The following is a 27,574-nucleotide window of genomic DNA, read 5'->3' as shown; positions in this document are numbered from 1 at the left end:
TAAAGTTTTTGTTTAATATTGTTTAATAAAATTACAATTATGAAATGGCATGTCTCCCCTAGATGTTTATTCAGTAATTTGATAAAGTTCTAAAAAAATTCCTAGTTTTAATTTGTTTTTTTTTTTTTTTACTAGAAAAGCCTTGTCTTTTAACTTGGAACTGAATACGTTAGTAACATCTTCTTTACCACACATTCTGTAAATCAGCTGGTGTAAATATTGTTAGAGCTGGACCAGTTATGTTTAATTAAACTGCTTAATTAAGGGCATAAACATTCCAAGGATCACACATTTGTGCATTGTTGTTCTTGTGTCCTGGTGACAGTGCTGGTCAGTCATGGGACACTCCAAGAGGACCTGTCTCTAACCAGGGCTGCAGGTGCTGATGAATTTCCATTGTCATCACAGTGCTGTCAGTCCAGTTTATCCATGTTACACAAACAGTCATCCTCATGTCCCTGTTCAGACGTCTTTCATGGGTTATTTTAAGTCGCAACTGTCCAATAGGAGGTGCTCTGTGAATTTAAAAGGAAAATGTACTTCTGAAGACCCTGAAACATTTAATAGAATGGATCAGTTCTTGGAAACCTAGTATGTCTACAGATTGATCAACTGAGAAGAACCGATACCAATAATTTGTCGTATGCTGTATTACATGGGAAAAAAAAAAAACCTGTTGCCTGCGATGTACTGCTGTAGCTTTTCAGGTCTAAATGTATAAGGATAATTGAAAAATATCTGCAACAATTTGCATTTGATCAGATTTTTAATCTTGCTACTTTTGCAACTTTTTGCCTGATCTTCATATTTTCTTTTACCAGTTACCCTTCATATATACATAGCTTACAGTTTCAATGCAAATTTTCTTGCAACAGGCTTTAGTCAGTTTCAAGATAACACTCCCTCTCCAAGGATGTGAGCCGGGAATCCTTTGGTCAGAACTCAACATCCTTATCCACCACACCACCTGTGGAGAGAGTGTGCTGGAAGGACAGGATATCTGTGATTAGGCTGACAGTCACCTCAGAATGTGCTTTATTCCAAGGAGCCCTTCCCTTGGCTGTCCTGCCACCTCCCTAGGGGGCATGGTGAGCTCTTTATTTTTGATACCCACAGCAGGGGGCTCAAATCTGGCCCTGGATGGGTCTAAGCCCAGCCCAACAGCAACAACATTTTTTCTTCCTGTTTTGTGATGTTTTAACCTGTATTTAAGAACAATTTGATAGTATAATCCAGCATTCAGTGCAATCAAATGCATTAAAATGAGGTTGGTTTACGAAGTTGGAAAGCTACTGCACACGGGGCAAAATGGTTTTCCATCACTTAATTACATCTTTTTAAAATGTGGTGAGATGAGAAGGTTTTCTGCTTGTTTGGATGGATTTATCACCCTGCCCCTAGTTACTAGTGTGGGGACCCTATGATCCCCCAGCAGACCTGTGCTTTCAGTCTGGATTTCTCCAAGGCTGCAGGTCTCAGCCATGCCCTGGCTCCTTCTCTTAAGGAGTCCTTCTCCATATATGTTTATACTTATCTTTATTCATTCAACAGATGTTTTTCTGCAAAGTGATACACATCTCAGGGAACAATACAAAAAAATGCATTACACCAAAAGAAGGAGAAGTTTGCATGTACACACATGATGCTTGAGTAAAAGCTTTGATAATGGGGTCTTCCTGTCTTCGGGTTCGCCTTCCTCGTCTTCATGTGATGTTCCTCAGGTATAGTTAGTGACCCTGAATGAGATAGGATAATACTTTAACTCCTGCACATAACTTCACACATAGCAGCTGAACATAGCCCATAACAAAGTGCAGCTATAATGTCAAAAATAATGATGAAATTAAAAAAAAAAAATGACAAAATCAGCATTACCAGTTGATTTTCCCAGGAGAAAAGTAATTGAGATTACTGAAAAGAGACTAAATCAGTGCATTGGCGCAAGGTACTTAATGTATTGCCCTGCATCACTGTGATGAGTAGCTAACAGGCCCTAGAGTGGCATTGCGGAGGCGCAAGGCTCTTGGTAAGAAAATTCTGATAACACCCCAAAAACACCTCTTTGTGCACCATACCGGATCAGCTCAGTGGCTAAAGGAGCTGAAGGCGATCACTCTGGGGAGCCATTGTCCATAATGTACTGTAACTTCCACCCCAGCCTGGGCTCTGCCACTGCCTGCACTGAGTGGAGGGGTCACGCCCATGAGAGCACCTGGCGGATTGTTGAGTCGACAGGGGTCTCCAACAGACATGTCCCCCAACACAAAACAGAGCAAAAGATGACATCTGGTTTGTTCCCAGTGGACATGATGGCACAACAGCTACCAGTGCCTACTCAGCCTGTATGCAGTTTGCACATTCTCTCTCTGTTCACCTGGGCTTCCTCTGGGAGCTCTGGTTTCCTCCCACGGTCCCAAAACATGTCTTTGGTACGATGGCAGGCTGAGTGAATTTTTCCCCATGGGAGTATAATGTATGAATAGTATTGTACTTTCAAGCCTTCCAAGCTGCTCTTTTTCAAATTCTTTAGTGATATCATTATTTGTTTTAATTAGCCAGGCACATGGTATATTAATGCAGAAATCCCAAACCAGCAGAATGATGTAGAGAAACCATTTTTTTTATTTTATTTTTTGACTGAGTCAGACAGTTGGGGGAATGCAGCCCAAATCCATATTTGTCAAACATAGCAAAGAGAAGGAGTGAGAAGTGCTGGTATGTTTAGCGAACGTTTAATGGGCAGTGAGTGAATCATCTTTGATTTGCATCAGAAAGAGTCCCTGTTCATACTCAAAAAGGGGCCCTGCCACTAAACCTCAGGGCAAGGTATTTCACCCAAATTGCACCAGTAAGAAAAGTCATCCAAATCATTTGTGAGATACATAAATCTCCCGTTGGTCGTAGAGTCTGTGGCACATCTGAATCAAGTTAAATTTTAAAAGGCTTCATATATTTAAAATAGGGCTGTAATAAATTTTGGTTCCTCAGTGGAGTCAACAAAATCATCCCGTAAAAAATATTTGTAGAATGACATATCGTTGTTCTCTTTAGTTCATTAGCACTTGGAAGCCGTTACAGTGGGCTGCAATATCTGGAAAGAAAAAAAAAAAAACAGTAACTAAAAGTGTAAACACAGAAATGCTCAGATAGAGACGTGGGCTCTGAGACATGACAGTAATTAAGAAAGTATAAATGAGGTAACCGTGTTTTCTCATTCGCGTGGATCACCAGGCAAAGCTTTCATTGGGTTTCTCTGGGGACTTTGGGTTGAGAGGTCAAGGGGACTAGTGGCTGTTAATCTGTTAATACTGTAGTGACACTTGACAAGTTTACCATTTCATTAACTAGTTAATTTTTATTTCAGGAGCATTTTAAGGAAACATTAGAACTGCTCCCTCACACTTCCTGGGCTGTTGGTTTAAATGGGCATCTGACCCACATCAGCTGTATGGAGCATTTATGTTCTCCCTACATACACATGGGCTTCCTTCCACAGCCCAAAGATGGATAGATGGATGGTGTGAGAGAAAAATCAACGTTGTAACTTTTTCTCTAGTTTAAAGGACTGCCAAGATTCAAGGGCATCCTGCCTAGTAAATAGGAATGTATGGGTTAGGGTTAGGGTTAGCATGAGGGTCAGGGTTAGGGTTAGCATTAGGGTTAATGTTAGGGTCAGGGTTAGCATTAGGGTTAGCGTTAGGGTTAGGGTTAGCATTAGACTTATGGTTAGGGTTAGTGTTAGGGATAGGGTTAGGGTTGACCCTGACTGTTTGGAATGTATAAAACTGCTGAGCAAGGATGCCCTGTATTGTGGATAAGTTCCTTTGCTTTAGGATAAGAAGTATAACAGAGGAGGTTAAGGGGTTCTACATCGGGTCATATGTGGGTGAGACAAAGGTTTTTTCCTTCTCATGGACTGGACACAATGTTTAGGAGTGCTATTGGGGGATAGCCTGGCAAATAAGTGGTGTAATGCAAATCAACATTTTTTTTTATATAAGCACGAGAGAAAGGACTGTAAGTCTGATCTCTCTGTAGGCTCCTGTGAGTGTGTGCAGACCGAGACGCCGGGCTCCTGAAATACAGCTGCCTGAGTGTTACGCTGTCCCTCTGCTGTAATTCTTTCATTTTACAGCCACCACAATGGATGGATGGATGGATGGATGGAAATTGCTACTTTACACTGCTTTCTGGACATCTCTTTCTGGAAGATTCAGTGTTGTGTGGCTGAGAGGTTGTGAGGTTTAATGTTCCTAAGCTGTCAACTGTAACAACCCAAGTTTTAATTATCTGTTTTGCTAAGAGGTTTCGGAGCGACTAAAGGACTTTAGCCATAACTGTGCTCTCTGAATTATTGACACAAACAAAAGGCATGATCGGAAACAAGCGATATACCTATTTAAGAATAAGAGATGTAATTCAGTTCACAAAGTAACCTCATATAATATACATATCTTAGAAAGTTTAATTAGTCCAATCAGTAGTTATTCCGTCAGCATGTCCAAAATGCGATTTTGTCAACAGGCCTCAGAAATCAGAATGAAAAATAATTTGATTTAGTTGCTGCATGATTGGTTACAACAATAATACTAGGAAAAAGTGAGAAAATACAGGGGCAGAAGGGTAATCAAAGATGAACCTGTGAAAATGAGGAATATTGCAGAGGCAGATTGTGATTTTCCTGTGACAGATGTCAGGGGAATATTTGTCTCCTTTCAAAGACATTAGTAAGTTCATTAGGTGTAAACACTGCTGATACTATTGTCACAATTTCTTTTCATAATAGGCTATGCAAGCATTATATTTCATGATCAACATTTGTCAGCCACTTGACACGTCAACAGTTGCACTTGCTTACAGCGGCCACAAGAGGGGGCGACTGTGTTGCTCTTTTACCCTCCTCCTTCAGCGTTTACATTTATTTGCTTAACAGACACTTTTCTCCAAAGGGACTTACAATGAACTCTGTGTAGTGTCATCAGCCCACACACCTTATCACCAAGGTGACTTACACTGCTAGATACACTACTTACACTGGGCCACTCATCCATACATCAGTGGAACACACTCTCTCTGTGACACTCACACTATGGGGGAATCTGAACAGCATGCTTTTGGACTGTGGGAGGAAACCAGAGTACCCAGAGGAAACCCACACAGACACAGGGAGAAGATGCAAACTCCACAGAGACTGAGCAGGGATCAAACCCACATCTTTTCACACCACCCAAGCACTGTGAGACAGCAGTACTACTTGCTGTGCCACCCAGCACTAAGCAGCAGCACTGGAGAACCACAGTCAAGTGTTAAGGGCATGAAAGAGCACGGCATATTCAAATAACTGTCTGAAGCCGAAACAGTGCTATTCTTTGAAATGCAAAAACCGTATGATCAGGAGCCACTATGCCACTTCATGCCAGCTGGTAACACAGTACTAGAGTAGCTGCCTTTGGACCCAAAGGTTGCAGGTTTGAATCCCACCATCTGAGATTACAAATAATTGTAAGCTGCTTTGGACAAAAGTGCAGCTAAATGAATAATATAAATATCATCTCATCTACCCAGGCTTCAAAAACTGTAATCCACCGTCAAGCAAGTGTTTCAGAACCACATGAAAGCAAAGAGTCCCTTGAAGAGCCAGTAAGGTGTCTGTACTCCACTGCAAAGATCAAATTGGCCATGACTATGAAGTTATCGATTGTGGGATATAACTAAATTTTCATTCCACCGCTGGATGTTGTTGCTGAAGCCTCCGTGACCCATCATGGTTCGTGTTCAGCTGGGAAACGTGCTGAACGAAACAGCAGCGAGATCTAGCAGTCCTTCCCAGATGTATGCTTTGAGAGTCCCAGGTACTGGGGAGGTAATTTTCCCTGCATCTGTGCATTTGTGGATTCTGTTTCTTCGTCACATCTGCTGCTAAGGGATGGTCAGATCTGTTCTGAAGACCAGTTTCACTGAATGACAAGAACAACGTCGTGTAATTGTATTAGTACAGGTATTGGACAGGGTAAACTGCAATACTTGCTCAGGGCACAAGGTGATGTATGAGAATTGTGTGAAAGGGAATGTCAGTTACGGAGGTTTTGCACCGCAAGTTGAAAAGTTGTGACCCATACATGTCAGAGGCTATTTCTCTAAGTGACTTTCTGATAATATTAATGCTATTTGTACAAGTGTCGGGAGCAGTTCTGCTCCATTCCCTTGTGGAGACATACTAAATTACTGCACCAAAATCCATCCACCCCTTGTCATTAACCTCTTGTCCAGTGCAGGATGGCAGTGATCCAGAGCCCATCCCTGAAGCACAGGATGTGAGGCAGGGTACACCCTGGGTGGGATTCCAGCCCATTGCAAAGCAATCACATACAGTCACTCACTCATTACATGCAATTTAGAGTCAGCTGTTGACTTGAAACATGTTGATTTTAACTGTGGGAGGGAACAAGAGCGCCTGGAGGAAAGCCACACAAACATGGGGAGAACATGTAAAGTTCACAGAGACTGAGCTGGATTCATCCCCACACTTGAACTCACAGCCCTGGAGCTGCGAGGCACAATCTGCAGCCAGCAGCACTCTATCACCTGCTCAATTAAAACAGGGGGGCACAGTGGCACAGCGGCACAGCAAGTAGTGCTGCTGTCTCACAGCACCTGGGTGGTGCGAGAGAGCATGGGCTCGATCCCTGCTCAGTCTGTGTGGAGTTTGCATCTCCTACCTGTGTTTGCGTAGGTTTCCTCCCGGTGCTCTGGTTCCCTCCTACGGTCCAAAGATGTGCTGTTCAGGTTCCCCCATTGTGTGTGTGTGTGTGTGTGTGTGTGTGTGTGTGTGTGTGTGTGTGTGTGTGTTCCACTGATGTATGGATGAGTGACCCATTGTAGGAAGTGTATCTAGCAGTGTAAGTCACTGTGGTGAGTAAGGTGTGTGGGCTAGTCACACCACATAGTATCCAGTGTAAGTCACTTTGGAGAAACTTGTCTGCCAAGTGAGTAAATGTAAAATATCCAGCCACATTAATGAGTGATTTTGTTCTGCAAATCTTAATGGTTTTTTCTTTGTCTTTAAAAATCAGCTTGCTGTGTAAGAGCAGAAAAAAAAAAGCATCTACAAGAAGTTGTTGAAGATTTTCTTTTTGCGCTATTTCAGACATAATTTAGGAAGTATTACAGACCTGAATGGACTGATTGCAACCAAATTGTGGACTTTGAATGGCACACAAAGCGATGCTCGCTCTGAGGTCAGTAACCTCCTGAACTCATCGCTGGCCAGGAGTTCAAGTACCGGAACAAAAACTAAGGGGTGGAACAGAAGACCTTGTATGTTACCATGGATTAACCAATGTAGGACGCACTAGTCAAACATTAATTATTTGGCAACAAAATTATATGTATACTAATGTTAATAGATATGTTTTTACTCTTTCATTTCCATATAGTGCAATACTTTGCATAGTTTTATTTGAAATGTCATCGCTCTGGTGACAGGAGGCCTAGGAACTGTGAGATTTAACCAGCAGGTAGAATAAATGAAAAAATTATTTACTTATAAATCATAGTAATTTTAGTATGAGAGCAAATGGATTGTTCAGCAGTGAGCAGGCTATTTAAAGGTAGACCTATGCAGTTTTGTGCCTTTCCTGATTTGGATAAACATACATACTCAAACTATAAATTAAAATTGGCCTCTTTAATGAAAGCAAATGATGCGTTTTCACCACTTTAACTGACACTGCATCTTCACAAACTGTGGAATACTTGCAATATTTACCTGATTACACATTTGCTACGATCCACTGTATTATATTGTATTCTGCAGTTTCTACTATTTTTTTCTCTTACCATGCTGTACTCTTTTCTTGTGTGCTGTAATGGACTGTATCCCTTGGTCTTTAGAAGGTGCAGGGTGCAAGGCTGGAGGGGGAGGGGACACACCCAGGACAGGATGCCAGTCCATCACAAGGCACCCCAACTGGGACTTGAGCCCCAGACCCACCCAAGAGCAGGCACGGGCCAAACCTGCTGCGTCGCCACAAAAACGTGATCATATCACGACTATGAATTACCCCTGTTGTGTGTATGTGTGAGTGTGTGGGCTAAATCGGTCCTTTCTCTGCATGGATAGACAATTACATATAGCTTAGTGTCGTCCATCATGCATCATAAGCCGCCTGGGGAAAAGGTGTTAAGTTTACTACTCCTATTCAGGTCAATAACAGTAAATCACAGGATGATCTCCACATACCGTCGTACTTTCAGGTCATTGTTACTGACCCTAAAGAACTTGTACCCCTTTCCTCCACAGTGTTACACAGCACTACCGCAGCAAGCTCTCAGGAAAAGGTGTAATTACTTTCCTGAAATATTCTCAGGGGAAAGAAGTACCTGTTCCCTCAGATTGCTTTAAAACAGAGGAGTGCTGCTCGGTGCGCTCCCCAAACACGGAAAGATGGACAGAAGGACATGCCCTCAAGTCCCCCTCCTACATAATAGTAACCACTTGCACGGTTTTCAAGTGCCTTCGTTCGTGCAGGGCTGGGGGATGCAAACTCCACGCATCCTGAGCTGGACTCAAACCTCATGCCCATCAGGCAGCTTAGGCCACCACAACACCATGTCCTTTTTGAGTCACCTGTACACCTCCAACAGCGGGTGCGGTGGCGCAGTGGGTTGGACCAGGTCCTACTCTCCGGTGGGTCTGGGGTTCGAGTCCCGCTTGGGGTGCCTTGCGATGGAGTGCCATCCTGTCCTGGGTGTGTCCCCTCCCCCTCCGTTCTGAAAATGTGTGTGTGTACGCATCCATTATTATAATGGATGATTATATTTATTCATTTAGCTGACATTTTCTCTAGAGCAACTTACAGTGTTGAGGTTACAATTATTTACTCATTTATACAGCTGGGTTATTTTACTGGAGCAATTTAGCATAAATACCTTGTTCAAAGATACTACAGCCAGAGGTGAGGTTCAAACCAGCAACCTTTTTGGTCCAAAGGCAGTAGCTCTAATTTCTACGCTCCCAGCATTAATAGTATGCTGCACCCCTGAGAAAAGGTACCGACCTGAAGTTACTCAATAAATATTTTAAAATGTGTCTTTAAAAAACGAAATGGCAGCTGTGTGGCTCTTTTTAGACTTTACTATCTAGGGACAGCGTGCGCCTCGCGCGCAATCACGCAGAGCACCGCGCAGCACGCCAAGACTCTTGTGTCCTGACAAACAACAACAAACATAAACCCGCCCCCCGTCAATGAGCCGCTCTCTGTGGTTGTTTCACCGCACCGACCGAGAATCAGGTGTACAGTCGTCTTTCTACCACCAACACCATTAGCAGAAAACACTGCACACAGATCTCGGATCAGTGCTCATTGCGACATATTATCGCTTCGACTTTAGCCCCATCCCCTTGTATGGAATAGGCTTTTATTAGTTTTGACGGGCTTGCTTTGCGTCCAGTAATAAAAGAGAGCAGCCCTAGCAACTCAGAGTAGAGGCCAATCAGAATTCGGGTAGGCGGGGCTCTCGCCCAACCGCTGGAGATCAGTGTGGTAGAGGAGCGAGCAGCAGAGCAGCGTGGACTGCGCGCAAATAAAACATGAACGCGTGAAGGGCTGCGAGGGTTTTAACAGCCCAGTCATTTATTATACCGATGTATCAAACTTCGGGAGCAAGAAGCAGACGAGCTGTAAGATTTGTGAGCTAAAAATTAGTGACAGTTATTTCTACAATAATTTCCAAAAGGAATGCTGTGTGTGTGAGAATGGACCGCTGCGTCAGTACGACTCGACAGTCATGTAAACTGTTATATTAAATTATAATACGTGGGGTATTGAGAGAAGACGGAAGAGGATAAGGCGAGACGCGTACTTTTCCTGAAATGACGTGCTGGCTTCGGGTCCCGTGTTTTACCTCAGAACCTGGTCCCCGCGCGCTGCTGAACTCGTGGAGACTCCGACTCTGACTCCGAGTCCCTCTCTCTCTCTCTCTCTCTCCCGCTCTTAATTTCTCCTCGCACGGTCCTAAGAGCAGCCCGTGGCGTGGGCGCTTTTTGCGCACCAAGAGTTTATGGGACAAGAGCCGCAGTGATTTGCACGTTCTTTTTTTCCTCCTCCTCCTGCGGTGGCTCGTGGCTCGGTGGGTGTTCGAGTCCGAGAAGCGCGCGCTGGGGGCCAGGAGGGGAGGGGGGGGCGCACGGCACGGGGGCCCATTATGGGAGGTTGCGGGCGCGCGCCGTGAGGATGAGCCACAGAAGCAGCCCCGCCAAGGCGTACGACTTCCTGCTCAAGTTCCTGCTGGTAGGGGACAGCGATGTGGGCAAGGGGGAGATCCTGTCCAGCCTGCAGGACGGCGCCAGCGAGTCCCCGTACGGCTACAACATGGGTGAGTGGAGGGGGGAGAGGGAGGGCCAGGGCCAGTGCCAGTGCGAGCCACACTGCGATGTCCAGACACTCTGTGCACGCGCTCCATCTATTCTAACATCTTGTTGAGCAGACACCTTTGCTTTGTCCAGGGACTCTTGCAGTGTCGGATATTCCACTTTACCATGATTCACTCATTTGTTCACTCACAGCAGGCTGTAAGTACCTTTACTCAAGGGTACGGCTGTACGTCAGGAGTGGTTTTCGAACCAGATGCCTCGAGGTTACCGGAGGACAGCCCCGACCCCAAGCGGGGCACTAGCTGCTGCCTGCGGGTGCCTTCAGTGACACGGTTTGCAGTTGTGAGTGTAGCTGTACTTTAGTTTCAGGTGCAGTTAAGTGGAAGTCCGGGAAGATCTGTACGCATCATAATTGTTTTTTGGGGCAAAAATGGGTTTAGATGCAGCCTGGAGCTCGTTGAGTCCCACTGGAGCTAGAAGAAGGGTCGACTTCCACTTTGGAAAAGTGAGGAGAAAGTGGACAGCTGTGCATGTGTCACACATATGAAACGTCCATCGTGACATGCTGAAACTAAGGGTGTCCGCATGGTCCCTGCCGGAGGGGTCCAGAAAAGGAAACGGTCAAATGTTTTCAAATAGTGTGTGTGTGTGTGTGTGTGTGTGTGTGTGTGTGTGTGTGTTTGAAACTTTTGCAGTTGTGAGTGTAGCTGTACTTTAGTTTCTGTTTTTATCTGTTAAGGTTATTGGCAATAGTCGGATCACACAAAATCAACAAACCTCACAGTTTTGCACAATCATTTTGTGCATGAACAAAAACTGAAGATTTTCGGTCAAAAAATCAAATGGCATAACTCAAAGAAATCTGAGAAAACCAGCTGCAATCTGTCTCACTATAAAGAGTTTAAATTGTAATTGAAGAACTATTACAGTGTGGTTTAATTTTTCACATGACTGCTTATCTCTGACTGGCAGTATACAAAGATTTTTGTTAAATTTGAAATCCTGACATGCACATTTTCATTACATGGAAAAGTTTACATGGAAACATTTAAAAACTGTTTATAGTATGATAAATTATATTTCACGATGTCGTCAGTTTGTTGGATGAACTATTCTCCCATGTGATGAATTTTAGTATAGCACCACCGGTGTTAACAAAGGGGGGGCATGTTCTCCCTAATGTTCAAGCAGACATAATGTTCCCCTCTACCACTTGTTTATAGCTCCACTGAATACCTTTGGCACTATAATTTCCTCCAAGTATCTGAGAAGTTTTTGCACTCTTTGTATTAGTCTATGCATAGAAAAAATGTATATTACAAAGAAAGGATCCATTGTTCCATCCATCCATCGTTCCATCCATCCATCTGCTGTCAATACCTGCTTGTTCAGTGCAGGGCTGAAGTGGTCTGGAGCCAATCATAGAAACACAGGGCACGAGGCAGCGTACACCCTGCAGGGGATGCCAGTCCATTGCAGGCCTCAAAGAAAGCGACAGCTACTTTTTTCTCTTCAGATACATTTCAGACCAATGGATGGTGTGAAGATTGTCAAGAATGATGAAAGGGTGACTTTGGCAGGCTTATGAACTTCACAGAGAGTGACATTTGGGACCTCTTGGTACCCTGATGCTTAGAGTAGGCTGGAGATGAGTGGTCAGCTGCTGACTGCTGGTGTGAAGGCATATGGGCTTGCTGTGCAGTTATTACATGCCGCACCTGAGCTGTGATGCCATGAAGTTGCACAGCAGTGTTCTAATGGAGCTTTGCTTCTGTACTTCCTGGGAGTGTGTTATCATCCTAAAGTTTGTTTTTTTTTTTTTTTTTTTTTTTTTTTTCTCCTTCTTCCGTTCAAAGTATGATGGTTCATTTGAAGTTGGAATCAGGAAAGCAAAGCTGTAGGAGGAGTGTAACTGTGAGAAGAAGGTCCCCAGAACCCTGAGGAGTCTGAACTGCACACACTCTACAATTCTAATTGGTGTCACACGGGCTGTGAGAACCTCACAAAGGAGTTTACTGTGTGAATGAGCCACGCCAGAAAACACGGTCATTACACATATGCCACATAGGACAGCCTTGTCTTTCTTTAGTCGTAGATGAACCATCTGGAATCTTCCAAACTTGAGCGATTACATAGCTGCTCTTTTCTGCATTTACCACCTTTTCCAGACATTTGTGTGTGTTGATACTTATGCCATTGATTTTTTTTTTTTTTTTTTTTTTTTTTTTTTTTTATATATCACTATTTAACTTTTTTGGTTGGTTTTAAGCTGTATTTCTTTTTGGGAAGAATGTATTGTGGCAAAGATGCTCTTACCTGATGCGCTTATCTAAAAAAATTAACCTGTGGGCTTATATTGTTGCCCATTCTATACTGCTGTGTATTTTACTGGAGAATTGTTGGGACTAGTATTTATATTGCTGAGTTATGCCTCAGTATGGCATCTTGTGGGACTTGAAGTAGCAGCCTTGTGGTCATAAGGCGAAGTCCTTTAACCCCCAAATTCCCTGCAGTCCCATACATCCATTCAGAAGGAGAGCTCAAGTATGTCTGAGAGCATCAGCTCTGTGGAGGTGTGAACCCCCAGTTCCTAGTTTAGGATTCTCAATATTTGAGATATTTGAGAGCAGTGTTGCATCCTGGGGCTGAGAGAAGTAACTCAGGACGTGGGTGTCACTGGGTTGTGTGCTGCTAATTGTGTGAAAGAACAATGAGATGAATATGTTTGCGGAGGCTGAGCAATGTGACTCTGGATTCCCACAGCACACAGGTGAAAACTGGACAGCTTCAAGTGACTTTAAAAATCTAAAACCAAATATCAATGAGTCATGCTTTACTTCCCGTTTCTGATTTCTGTTCAAGAGAAGTGATAATGGTTGCTCTTGCAAAAAGCAAATATGTTCACTTGTTTGTGTCTATACACTGACAAAGCAAAATACTTTGGTATACAAGGTCACACCATTAAATAAAAGCATATGCGAAATATGTATGTAATAGTCGTTTTGCCTTTAGGTGTGAATGGTCTTAAAATCACATGAACTTTGTTAGACATGTATGTCATAAATATATTCTGGAACTTTTTGTTTAGAATTGTTAGCTGAAACTTCAAGGAGATGATGGACACTGAGAAAAGAATTACTCTGTTTATTACAGCCCCAGACAGTGTTCTGCTATAAACAAGGATGTCAGTATTAGTTTTAAGGTAGCTTTCATTTTCCTCTTTGTCTCTACTTATTTTTTAACATGGTGTTTGTGTTCCATTTAGATCATGCTGACAGAACTCTGACCTGTTTGAGACCTCAAAAACAATGATGGGCAATAATTTTTTTTCTTTTGGATTCTAACCAATGATTACAGGAAATGGGAGGGGAAAATCTTATTGGTAATTGGCAATAACAAAAAGAGTAAAGCTGAAACATACCAAGGATTAAAAAAAAAAAAAATATTAAAACCACAACCTGCATTATGAAATATACAGTTGTTTGCATGAGCTGTGTGCAGTATTTCTAAATATTGACGTTTACAACCAGTGACTTCGGCACATTCCACTGCGATAAAATACGAACTTTTGCTTGGGTCTCCACAACAAACTAGCTCAGCGCTGTTTTGTTGATTCAACTGAACTGAGTTTTTCTGGTTTTTTATTTTTTTTTATTTTTTGGTAATGCTAGTGCCATCGTGCCCAGGATGTACCTTGCCTCACCGCCTCTGCTTTTGGGATAGACTCTGGACCCTATGTTGGCCAAGTGGTTGTTAATAATGAATGCCAGGATGGATGTTATTTATACATGGCAGAAATTGAGGACTTGTATACATACGGAAAATTTTTAGAAATGTAGACTTAAAATGTTGCAAATGTATGATTTACTTCCAGTTTTGGGTTCCTTGAAAGGACTTAAAAGGTTTGGTAAGCCCACTTATGACTAGCTACCTAAAAGTGGAAATTTTAAATTATATAATGAGCTGATGTATTGTGGAGGTGCCCTCAGCTGATATCTCATATCATATCTTAATCTAAATTCCTTGCTTAATCTCAGGAATGTGGATTCCATAAAGCTGCATACTCTTACCCTCATATAGTGGGGCTCCATACAACAAAACTCCCACAACGGTTTATGAATTACATGCATTTATTTCTCTGCAATTATTCAGTACAACATTTTACTTCTGCAGTCATTTTACTTCTATGGCAGGTATTTTATTAACTGCCTACTATGTCTTTTGCTCTGAAAAGCCCTGTTAACGCTGTACTTATTCCATACCAAAACCAACTGTTGTATATATGCTTTACTCTCCACTTCATTCCCGATTGGCAATCACAAGCATCGGTTATGGTAAATCTAATATCGTAACTGAAATAGTAGATGCAGAACTAATTTACATTTATTTATTTAGTGGACACTTTTTTTCTCCAAAGCGACTTCCAAGGAGCTCTATGTAGTGTTATCAGCCCACACACCTTATTCACTAATATTAATTTAGGTGATGTTTTTCTCCAAAGCATCTTACAATATTAAGCTACAAAATTATTTACAACATGACAAGTACCTTTCTCCAAGGTAATACAGCAGGAGTGCAGATCACACATTTGTTAGTAATGCTACGCAGCACCTTCAGTAGCATAGTGTTTGCTTGTTTGCAGAGTGAAAGACATACGGTGTGATCTTGTGAAATTTGTTTCTTTATGTCATAAACATCCATGAGCCAAATTATCGCAGTCTCTCGATCCAGCATGTGCCCTACCTCGTATCCTGTGCTTCTGGGATAGACTCCAGACCTTTTGTGTCCCTGCACTGGACAAGTAGTTATTCGTAATGAACAAATGAATGAAAATATTACAGTAAAAGATAAGCTATAAATACAGCTTATCGTGAAATACTGTTTGTACTTAATGCTCTTTCCACTAAAGTACATTAATGGGTAAATTAGGGCTGGTATTCCACCTGTTTCTAATAATGTCAGGGTCCAATCTGGGTATTTCTAATGGAGGATGCTTTCATGTTGATTGGTCCAGGCTCAAGTGACACTTCTAGTATAACAACCATAATAGGACACAGTGGTGAGGCAGGTGGTAGCAAAGGTGGCAAGAATAGACTTGAGCACACAGATGGTGGGGCACATGTAACACAATAAGGAAATTTTAGCATGACTGTGTGTAGCATAGCACCTTTTGATAATTGGCAATGTGTCAGATAAGTGAAACTTGCAGTGCTGTATTTGTGGGGCACGTTGAAACCTGTTGCCTCCACCGTGAGAAATATGTCTTGGACATCAGCAAAACACTGTTAGGCACAGGCATCTCCGCCAGTGATTAAGCACAGGCTTTTAAACGATGCAGCGTAAGATTCTTTAAGTGAAAATCCTCACTTGACTTCTGTTCCAATTGCACCTGTGTATAAGGAAACGAGAGATGGTTTGCAGGGTGTGAAAAACAATGGAGTATTAGATCAGCAGGAATATGGTCTCACACTCATTGTCTCTGTAGGTGCTGAAGTGTGATCAGATGTGGGTTTGCCTGTTGGTGCTCTGCACGATTTTCTCGTATTGTGAAAATGTGAGTATAGATAAGCTGGTATAAACTGCTCTTGTGCTCTTAACAAACGTATACTACCAGTCAAAAGTGAATCCACCTGGGCGACCCAGGGAAATTTTATGGGATGAACTGGAAAGGAAAGCTAAGCAAGCCACAAGTTTCCTTCATCTGTGAGAACTTCTGCAGAAGAACTTTGAGGACATGTTGGCTGATTCCTACTCAAATTTGACACAATGCCTTCTACGGGAGGGGGCAGGGGGAATAGTTTTCAGCAGTTGTATTCAGTCGTTTCACTGTACATAATGCAGACTTATTCAGTAACAAACTATATAAGTTGGTAAAAGTGGAAAAATTGTTACAAATGCATGTTGCACAGGATTAAACTTTGAGAACTAGAGACCAAAACATTGAAAATATTCATGCAGGCATAGTGACTTCTTTTAAATGAATTTCTTGAGGCAGTACAATTAGAGAGAAATGCCTTTATACTTGTGGCTGACTTGTATGACAGTTCAAGTTCTGTTCCTTAAACCTTAAAGATGCTATTTAAAGCTGAAAGGCACCAGGACGGCTTTAAAGCAGTATGTTTTCTCTCCAGTCCCGAATTGTTCAGTCAGTGTGGATAAAACAAAATCAACAAGATGATTTAGAATGCTTCTGAGAGGCATGGTTTTTCTGCATTGTGTCATGGAGGGGAACAGGAACATTACATTTTCATTGATTTCTTTAGCAGGATCACTGGAAGAAGTTCCTCTGGGCTGTGTAATTGAAAACACGTTCTTGAAACTTGTAGTGCAATTGTTTCAGAAAACTCTTAATTCCGAATGTGCTTTAAATCCCAGATGTGTTTTGCATTAGAATAGCTTCTTTATGTCCGAAAGAGAGTTCGTTTTTGTGAAACACTAACCACTAACTAACTACTTTCTGCTTGAGGGCTAAATCTGAATTTGTTGTTAATTGTTTTCATACTTTTATAACGCCTGTAAAGTTGTGTACCATGACTGCAGCTCGCTGCTATGCCAGGTAGAAACAGCACTTTGAGGGACATGTAGATTTCCTACCTCGCCTTTTACTAACAAACCACAAGAATTTGAAATAAGACCTTTTTCTTTAGCTGCAAGTAATTTTAAATAGTTGCACAGTTACAAGTTGTCTTTTGCGCCAAAACGTACCAATACATAGCAACAGTGGCTAAAGAAACCTGGGCTAATGTGCTGGCTTTTGTAAATGTTATGTCTAACATCATATGCAGCGTTGCTGCTGAGGGTAATTTTTTTGTGTGCACTGTTCAAACAGATGGTATTTCTTAGCAGGAGAGAGAACCACGCTGTGTTTTTGGTTCCACAATGTTGTCTGTGATTTTTCACTCAGCCGAAAGCAGTCAGAGAAGCAGAACGTAAAACACTGTGAATTGTACCACCTGGAACGCCTTAATGCACTCCTGTAGTTTGTGCTGTACAGTATAATGTTTTTCCATTTTGAGGCTGAATCTAAATATCTCTCGCTCTCTCTCTCTCTCTCTCTCTCTCTCACACACACACACACACACACACACACACACACACACACACACACACACACACACACACACACAGGATTCCCTGGGGTTGGAGGCCTGGCTGGAAAAATCCTCTGCTGCAGCCAGTGTCCAGAGGATCTCTCTGAACCATGTCACAAGGTCGCTGTAGAGCAGCACGTGGGTCGGCATCTACAGGCAAACCCCTACGAAGGGGGTTGCGAGGTGGGAGCCTCCCATTTGGTTCTCAGTGGAGCCAAGCATATTTGGTAACATGTTAGTTTGGGAAATGGAGGTATTTATAAGCCATGACAGCTGCCTGTTTATTGGAAAGCAGGTTACCAGGATAGGCATTCTACCCATGTCCTTTATCATCACAAGATAATATGGGGGAAAGTTTATTTATACATATCGGTTATATGGTTAGTGTCTCCCACATTGGAGGCCTTGGGAACAACTGGAACAAGAACAGGAAGGGGAATGTCCAGATTAAGGACATGGTACATGTGCAGTTTGTAGTATATAGAAAGTAAACCTGTGTCCTATTTGAGTGTAACACTAGAAAGGATGACATCGACTGTCTAATATCAGTGTGTGTTCCCTGTCTGTTTTAGCTGTCCTTTAGAAAGATGGCCTAGTTAGATCATTGTTTATTCTACCCATGATTTGGTGGAACGCCACATTAAATGCTTATGATGGACCATCAGATAAAAGTAATTGGACAGTGTGGTGTAATAAATTGCTTTTATTTCATGCTACATTGAACAACCTTTTTTTGATTCTCATTTGCAAATTTAAGTATGTCAAACAATGTCTTGCTGCACATAATTGTTTTTACTGAATTTTTAAAATGAGGCCCAGAAAATTTGTTGAAAATTTTATTTTTAACGTGTCCATTGCTAGATAGCGGACAGTTTTTACCCAAATAAAAGTAAGGGGTACTGTGATATGTGACACACAAAATGTGATGCAATGATGACACTGGAATTTTTCCAAGAAAAAAACTTTTTTTTTTTTTTTTTTTTTTGGTTGTTGTTGTTTACTAACCAGTAACTACCCAGTCAAAAAGCTGACTTAGAAGTTTCCTGTGTCTTACTGCATTGTGCAGCAAGTTAAATTAACATATAATTGTACTTTCAGGTTGCGCTGACTTTGTTGAATTTCTAAATTAACTATAACAAATGCCACTAGCTTTTTAATTTGTCCCAGTGGGGTGCACTTAGAATTAATCAGATCTGGACAGTGCAGTGGAACCCCTGACAGAATCGTGATCAGGATTTAAATGGAACATTTTTCCCCTTCAGCTGGTTGGACAATGCTGTATTTTTGTCCACCACGAGATGTGTGTTATCATGGGATCTAAGCCCAGTGTCCACACTCCCGTGGAGTGGTTTGAGCTGCACTGTGATTCAGGACCAAGGTACGAGTGTGCATGCAATTTGTCCGGCTCTCAGAATGTTTTTGCAGCACTTGGCCAATCTGCCAAGTGGCAGAATTTGCATCACCAATGACCTCATACTCTGGAAGTCCCAAAAACTTTTCTGTCTTGTTGGGGATATGCACACAAACCGCATTTAATGGGTTTAGTGGTGCCAGATTTTTCCCAAGCACAGTCCACTGAGTGTGATTTAATTCAGAACATATGGACATGTATGTTTCCTATTAAACTAGAAAATGATACTGATTGAGTATTTTTACTCCTATTTGTTTCAAACATTGATTTATTTTCTTGTTGTGCCAGCTGGGTTTGACTTGAAATGTAAAAATTTGTAGTATTGTATTGGTATCTTTTGTTAAAAGAAAATTTGGTGGCGAAGGGAATGGTAAAGATTATTACAAATAGTCAAAACATTTTGCATGTTGTGAGTTTAAATCACAACTAACTGTAACTCTATGTTGCACGATTCCCCGGTCATAGTTATGGGAGTGTACAATGCCTTTTGCTTTCTTCCTCTGTCATTTTGGGACAGAAACAGACTCACAGAAAACCCAAAAACTTACAATCAATATTTTTAAAAGATAGTATTAGAGTAAATACTGGGAATTATTATTACACCATTGTTATTTATTATTATTATATTATTGTTGTTGTTATAATACCTTATTATACCTGCATTTAGTAGCAGGTTTGTATTTTAGAGTCAATGTTACATCCTCATATTAGTATATTGATTGAATGCAGTACTCTTAATTGTACCTAAATTCGGAATAAGTAATCAGTGTTTTAATGGAACAAAAAAATCACAAACTTTTAAAGATGCTTCTTTCTGTAGACACATTAAGTTGACCTACAGATATACAAATTAAAACCTTTTGGATCAATTGTGTAAGGCAAGGCTTATTTTTGCTGTTGTATATTTTTAAAATCTTCATTATACGGACACCCCTCTACTTACATTTGACTTGCGTAAATCCGGATTTACGTTAAAAAAAATTCCCGGCATACACGTTATTTACAGATAGTGCTTTTATTTTATGCAAAACATCTGAAATACGTTAAGCACAAGATGGTGTAGACAGACAAGACAGGAAGCTGCATCTTCTCAGTTCTGGCATGTTTTGAGCCATGATTGCATCTCCTCGTGTTAGTGTAGTGCTTTTTTTTTTTGTATATTTTTACTCTTCATTATTCACAATACCTGGTGGTAAACGTGCACTTGAAGGAAAACGAGAATCGTCTCGCAAGCGTACAGCAATCGATTTGGAGATGAAATTGAAAATAAGAAGGAAGTATGAAGGCGGACAAAGATTATCGTTTATAGCAATGTAATTTTTTTTATATCTGTATTTGCAACAAATGCCTAGGCTTGGCTAGCCTATGTTGAATGGTGAGGGAGGAGGGGGAATCTGACATAAGTAACTTTTGACTTGTTAAGGAGTTGAAGAGCGGTCTATTTTCGTAGGTTGAGGGGTGTCTTTGTCATCATTATACCTCGTTCTGATTTGCCACGGGGTAGAAATTCCCTCCCCCAAGTCTGCTGTTGAAATGAAGACTTTCCACCCAGGGGGCAAGACCAAGGTTTTAACTCTTCAGTAGTTCTGACTTCACCTGTCTGGGCAATTCAGAAGTATAATGGCTGTCAGTCTTTGTGGCAGGAACTTGCGCACACACACACACGCTGTCTGAAACCGCTTGTCCCAAATGGGGTCGCAGCGAGCCGGAGCCTAACCCGGCAACACAGGGCGCAAGGCTGGAGGGAGACACATCCAGGGCGGGATGCCGGTCCATTGTAGGGCACCCCAAGCGGGACTCGAACCCCAGACCCTCCAGAGAGCAGGACCCGGCCAAGCCCGCTGCGGCGTGGCAGGAGTTTTTCCACCAAAATATATTGCAGGTAGAAGCCTCTGACAGTTAGTCATCGACTGGCTGAACTGGTGTTTTAATAAAAGGAGTTGAACAGGCTTAACATGTGAGAATGAACAGGTTACGTTACTTGAAATAAGCCAGCGCCATCTTGTCACATCTCAGCAGTATTTGTACCTCTTTTTCAGGAGCATTTAAGAACTGAACCGTTGGAATAATGTCAACTTTTGTCCTACAGAACAAGTTCGCAATGCCGTATTGCCATCTGATTGTGATGATGTCTGGCCTGAATCGGTTTTGAATACCGTCACTTTTCAGGGATCTTAAAAAACATGTTTGTATATTGTAGTGTAGGATGACTTGACTTTTGATTGGCAGATGTCAGTCTGAGATAGTGCTGAATGTAGTGTGGGCATTCGTATGCACCATGTTTTACTCTTTCACCAATTCAACCTGCCAGCTCTCGCTCCTTAATGGGTGCTATGTCTTGCATGTGCTCACCGTGTTTTGTCCTTACGGATTTCGCTTTGGGGAAAAAAAAAACTGTAATGATTCTGTGAGCAACAGTAGTGCATAGAAAACAAAAGAATAGTGCACTTTAGCCATGCATGCTGCCTTCCCCAAGGTTTTCTGTCACCATTTACTTCTAAACCAGGTATCAGACCTTTGACAAGCTGGCAAAACTTATTGTTTAGGTTAGTGGTCGCGTTGCGAAATTAACAGCTGGACCATGGGCTATTACATTTTTCATTATTTTCCTTACATATTTTGCCTGCTTTGAACAATGTCCCACTATTGCCCATGTGTTTCTTCTCCTTCTGTCAGTTAATGACAGAATGGCTACCATGAAGGTAATTTTTCAGTATTACTGCTGCTGTTCTGGTTTGGGTAGCCTTTTTTTCCAAAGTGACCTAGTTTTACCCATTTACACAGCTGCATATTTTCTGGAGCGGTTGTTGTGTGTGTTTATTATTCCTCGGGGTAGTAAAGCTGGCCCCATCTGAGATTTGTGGCAAAAAGGTTACAAATTCATAAATAGTTTAATACATGTTCAAAGCTATCATTCAAAATAATTTAGTTTATATCTCATACACCTCTGGATGTTTGGCATAAGTTGTGATGTTACCAATTTTTCCCATCCCAGTGAGTGTAAAGTTTGGCCAGTGCCCACTGTGTGGTAGGTCTGGGGTTTGAGCCCTGCTTGGGGTGCCTAGCGACGGACGGGCATCCCATCCTGGGTGTTTCCCCTCCCCCTTTGGCCTTGTGCCATGTGTTGCTGGGATAGGCTCCGGCTCGCTGTGATCCCGCTCGGGACAAGCAGCTGTTGACGATGGATGGATGGATGGGAATGTAAAGTGTACAAAGGCTACTTCCGTTATGAACCTTCTAGTAAAAATTTTGTTGCCACTTCTAGTTTTTTTGGTTTCCGGAAAAGTCTGTGCTTCAGAGCGCTGTGACTCAGCCCGTTTGATATATGACTTCTGACAGTGAATCAGTCATCCCAGTGACCGAGCTCTTTTCCAGCTGCTCTCTTCTAGTTTCTGCACAAGCATTCAGGGGGTAGGTTTGCAGTACACCCCACAACTCTAATTTCATGCTGCAAAACAGTTTTCTTTTTTGCAGTCTGCTCACGTGGCTCATTTCAGCTGAAAAATAAATAAAAAGTGGACAAGAGTTCACAGGAAGTGTGACGTACCTCACTAGCACGGCTGTCAATTATGCAATGAAAGTTAATGCAGATGTGTTGGTTTGTTGTTTAAATGTATTCCACTTGAAAACAAACTCAGTACAATATAACATACACAATTTAGGTAAAGCATCCCATCTGGCTCTCATTACTCAGCATTTACTTCCGTCATTATGTAGCATTTACGTCTATGCTGATTCCTTGTCTGCTTTATGAAGTTGTGCCCAGTGTCTTACCTCTGTTTCCTGTCGGTCACTGTTGATTTGCACATGATTTGTGATCCAAAAAGGTCATGCTGGTTGATGGTTGTTGTTGTCATCTATTGTGAGTCTCCTCAGAATTTTGACTGCTAGAAATGTGGAAGGATTATAAACCTTTCATATACTTATCTTTGGGTACTCTTATATCATATTTTTAATCTTCTTTTTGGTTTCATGAACATCATGCTGTTTTTCACAGAAATATGCATATAGAGGGGACTATCCCAGACCTCTGGGAACTTTATAATGGGGGCTAATTTTATTGAATATGCATTATTAAATACTGCAGTTTTTTCCCCAATAACATTAACAGAATCAGAACTGAGACCAGTGAGTAAACGTGCTTTACATCAGCACTTGTTGACATTTTCTGCATATTGTATTGGCAATAAAAGCTCTCCATAGCAGTGAATCAGTCGCATTGTCCTTGAATACACCGTTTGGTTTGGCTGCCGCGACTGAGAGTGCAACGCACAGATTCTCCCCAGTGGTGCTGCCGCTGAGCTCTCAGCAGAGCAGTGTTCCCACGGAGAAGCAGCCACACAGTGCTGCCAGCCAGCCAGCCAGCAGAAGGCCCTGTTGTGATATGTGTCAGAGAAGATTATAATTAGTCACAATCGCTTGCATAACACTGCCTCTCTCTGGACCTGGGTTGGGCTCAAGATGTTGCGGTGAGTGAACGTGGGTGGCACCTGCGGGAGGTTTTGGGTTCCTGGTGCTTCATAATCCTGCCTGCTACCTCCCCCCCCCCCCCCCCCCCCCCCAGATAAACATTCTCACAAGTACCAGGTTGATAAACAGTAACTGGTTTTTGGACTTTTCAAAGGAAAACTGCATCTTCTAAATAAATGGCCTTTTTGTAGGGTCACACTGGTTATTTGAAAAGACAGTGGACTATGAGAACAAATGGAAGCGGAGCCACATGTCAAAAGGTGTAGTTTTCAGGTTTTGTCTGCAGTGACATGGAATGAAAATGTCAGACCTAATATCTGTTCAGCCAACGGTGTGCTTGTTATTGTCCAGCCCATTCCAGTGCTGCCATACAGGCTCCGCTGGTCAATGTTAATGCTAATGGCAGTTGCCCAACACAAGAGTTCTGCAAGGCTGTACTGTGATGTACTATGCTGCTGTAGCAGGAGCACGTGACTGGAACCTATACAGGTTTGGTGTCCCTGCCGAAACACACTGCTCAGCTGTGCCAGGGATCCAAATGCTGCTCATGAAAAAGCAGGCGAAAAACAACAGCTGGAGGGAGAGTTCATTTTAAAGAGCAGATGTTTATTGAGGGTCTTGTGTTTGTGTTGTCTTGTTGGCCTGTAGAGGCATGGGGAACACTAGGGAGTCTGTAGTCAACAGCAGATTGCTTTAGTTTCACTGGGGACTCCTCAAAACATATGAAATAATTCATTGCGGCTATCTTGCCTCCAAGTGGCTTGTTTTTCTGCCTTCAAAGCAGTTCCAGTCCCCTAAGGTAAAAGTTAGTGGTAATGGCAGAAAAAACTTAATTTGAAAATAATTAAGGAAAAATGATTTTGTGTATATCTGCATGTACTAAACTTTTAAATTCTCTGTTTGATACAAATAAAAACAGAAAGATTGCATATACTGGGTATCTCTAAAAAATACACACACACACACATTTTCAGAACCGCTTGTCCCATACAGGGTCACGGTGGAACCGGAGCCTACCCGGCAACACAAAAAAAAAAAAAAAAACAAATATTCTAGCATAACTTCCCAGTTAGCACAGTTGATCAGTTTACTCTCCCACATACAATATTTATGCATGTATATATTTTATGTATGTGAATTTCTGTTCACTCCATAGTTGGATATTAGATTCAGCAAAGTCCCCTGAAGATTAAACCATGCTGATGCAATTCAGCATTCATGGACTGCAAAGCTGTTTTTTCTGGGCAGATTATCTAACAGTACAACATTTTGTTCTCATCAGAGAGACTCTCTTTAGAAAAAAGCAAAGAAAAGAGAAACTAATGTGTGCAAAAATGTTGTAAAGGATGACACACTTTTCTCTGCACATCTGTTTTTGCCCCAACTGTCAGAAGGGAAGCAAAAGGCTGCATTTTTAACAGTGTGTCTCCTGTATCTGCAGACATGTGTCTGAGCATGTGAGGGGCTGGGGGCTGAGCGTCAAGCGCTGCATTCCCACTCCCTCCCGTTGATCTCCGCGCCTTTGAGCAGCTCTCTTGGAGCGCTGTTGTTTGTCTTTCGTAATTCATCAGCAGAGTTGCAACAGAACCCTTCAGGGGTGTAAAAACCACCTTATAGTGCTTTATCTACGGGAATGTAAACAAGGTCAGATGTGAGCGTGAAGAAAAGAACCCTGAATTTAGACCAGCACACAACTGCAGACCTCTATCTATTACCATAAAAAGAACTGCAAAGTCATCTGTATGATAATCCCTCTCATGTAAAGGTAGATTATCATTGCAGGGGATTGAATGATATTTTCTCACATTTTGTTAGCAAACGCTGGTTTTCTGCCAGAATTCGAACTGATTGTGCAAGTCACTGTTTGTCATTGTAGGACAGTGTTTTTCTGGATCGCACTCATGAAATGTCACTTGGCATTAACTGAATGTGGCATGGAGTCAGGAAGTATCTGAAAGGGTTTGCATAGAATCCTAGTAGGGAGTCCACCAATGCACACCAGTTTGACAGTGCCGGAAACCTTTGTGTTTTTGAGGCCTTCTCTGGCCATTCCGCAGATGGGTTGGATGGAGTTTTGCTGGTAGGGAGGGCTCAGGTAGATCAGCAGTTTAGTAACTTTATCTTATGACTCCTTAGCCACCCTGTGGGAGCCAGGCCTGCAGAGACCTATGCTCAGCTCCTGTTCCTCTGTCCCCTACTCAATCAGTTAGTTGTGTTGTGTTGCCTTGGCGTTTGTGTTGAACAACATGTTATCTGTCCCTTGAGGTCTTCGCTAAGGACATAGGCGCAGGAAGCTTTCTACCTGCTTAGTGTGTATTTAATAGAAAACAAAAACCAGACACATCAGCATTGTTGCGGTACCTAACCACCTGGAAGAGTGAGTCTAAACTAGCTTAGATCCAAGTGCCACAGGGTAAACATGCATGGTCTCTGCTGAACAGTAATTCTTGTGGAATAGGGAGATAATGTAGGAGCCCTTAAAGCAAACATTTTGAAAACTTTTGAATCCTCCTTGGTCTCCTGTTAAAATGTTAGAAGGTTTGTGTTGTATGTTAATGAATTAATCTTTTGTTGGAATATTTTGTTTCTTTGAATATTCCTGTTTCTGTAGAAATGCTGACTTGCATGTTGACAGCTGGCAGCAGTGTTTTTACAAAACCTTTACAGAGAAAGATTTCGGTAAGTTCTATCTATTTTCAGTAAACCTTACGAGACCCACACCGATTTTCATGTCCTTAGATGATATGTGTATAAGTACTCAAATATAACTTGCGTAGGTAACGAAAATGATTCCTTTGAAGTCTCTCAGATCTCCACATTCATTGTAATTAAAGATGAGGCCAGTCACTTTTTTTCTATATAAATTCTTTAACGGCTGCTAAAATGTCTGAAAGTAAGAACATCTCTTCACTCTCCTGCTGGTCCTGTACTCCCAGCAGCAAGGCTGCCTTTGCAATACCATTTTCCTCCTACATTTACAGTGTGACTCATGCTTTCTGGGTAGGGTCCACTCACACTGCTCTGATGTATTTCTGTCCTTAAGTTAACATCTGAAATGTAGAGTAATTTATGCCGGTGTTTTTTGAAACGCAAACAAACTAGTTGAGTAAGAAAGAAGACTTATCTGAAACACACGTGCATACACACAACATTATTCAGAGACTGTAGAACTTGAATCGGTACAAGTTATTACTGCAACATCCTGCCAAAGTTGGGAGTCAGGATTAACCGCTACAGAGTGCCTGTTAGAATTTACAGGAGGTAAGACGATCCTACTTTTTAGAAGCCCCCAAAAACAGTAAAACAATTTTTTTTTTTTTTTTTTTTTGTATCTTTTTCTGTTAATCAGACCAAACATCTTTTTCTACATAACATATTTGTGTAACACTTATTCATGTAACACACACGCACACACACACACACATAGTGTCTGAAGCCGCTTGCCCCTTGGAGCCTTGGAGCTTGTCCCTTGGAGCAACACAGGGCGCAAGGCTTAAGGGGGAAGGGACATACCCAGGATGGGATGCCAGTCCGTCACAAGGCACCCCAAGCAGGACTCTAACCCCAGACCCACTGGAGAGCAGGCCCTGGCCAAACCTGATGCGGCACCATGCCCCCTGTTATTTATGTAACAATTGTTTTAAGAAGTGAAGTGAAGTATATATGTAGTCTCTTCAGTCTCTGATCCTCATATTTACATTTTTTAGATCTTGAGTGTGTAATTTAACCATGACACCTGAAGGTACTATGTAGCTTATGTTAATAATAAATATCTATCCATCCATCCATCCATTTTCATTAACTGCTTATCCTGTTCAGGGTTGTAAGTGCCTGGAGCATATCCCATAATTACTGGGTGCAAGGTTTAGGGCAGTATCCCCTGGAAGGGATGCCAGTCCATCACAGGATAGACGTAAGATGTAATGAAATACAATGATTATCTATGAAAATACGCCAGTTTCTTCTCATGAATGTAAAGGTCACCAGAGTTTTGAAGTACATATAAAGTGGCGCTGTTGTGAGGTGAAAAGCTCTATAAACTGCTGTGCTGGAAACTGTAGTGTCACAGCCAAGCATGTCTTCAAAGCTTCTGGTGCACCTGAGGGGGGACCTGGTTGAACAGGCTTTGTGGGTGGCATGAGATGTGGGCATGTGGAGCCAGTCCGGAGAACTGGATACACCAGGTTTAGCTGCTGTATGCAAAAACAGGAATGTGTGTGTTCTTCC

At 42.0% G+C, this 27,574-nt stretch overlaps 1 protein-coding gene across 1 annotated transcript in view; it reads left to right on the top strand.

Annotated features, from left to right (window-relative positions):
• Positions 1 to 9,950: 9,950 nt before the first annotated feature.
• The window catches only part of rab40b (RAB40B, member RAS oncogene family), a 33,689-nt gene continuing 16,065 nt past the window's right edge, over positions 9,951 to 27,574 (top strand). Inside the window, exon 1 of the mRNA XM_018761985.2 lies at positions 9,951 to 10,377. Within this exon, the coding sequence (XP_018617501.1) occupies positions 10,236 to 10,377 (142 nt within the window). The 5' untranslated portion in view covers positions 9,951 to 10,235. The remainder of the gene's footprint in view (positions 10,378 to 27,574) is intronic.

The sequence above is a fragment of the Scleropages formosus genome, chromosome 20, assembly GCF_900964775.1.
Source record: "Scleropages formosus chromosome 20, fSclFor1.1, whole genome shotgun sequence".
NCBI lineage: Eukaryota > Metazoa > Chordata > Actinopteri > Osteoglossiformes > Osteoglossidae > Scleropages > Scleropages formosus.
This window is presented reverse-complemented; position numbering and strand designations above follow the sequence as displayed.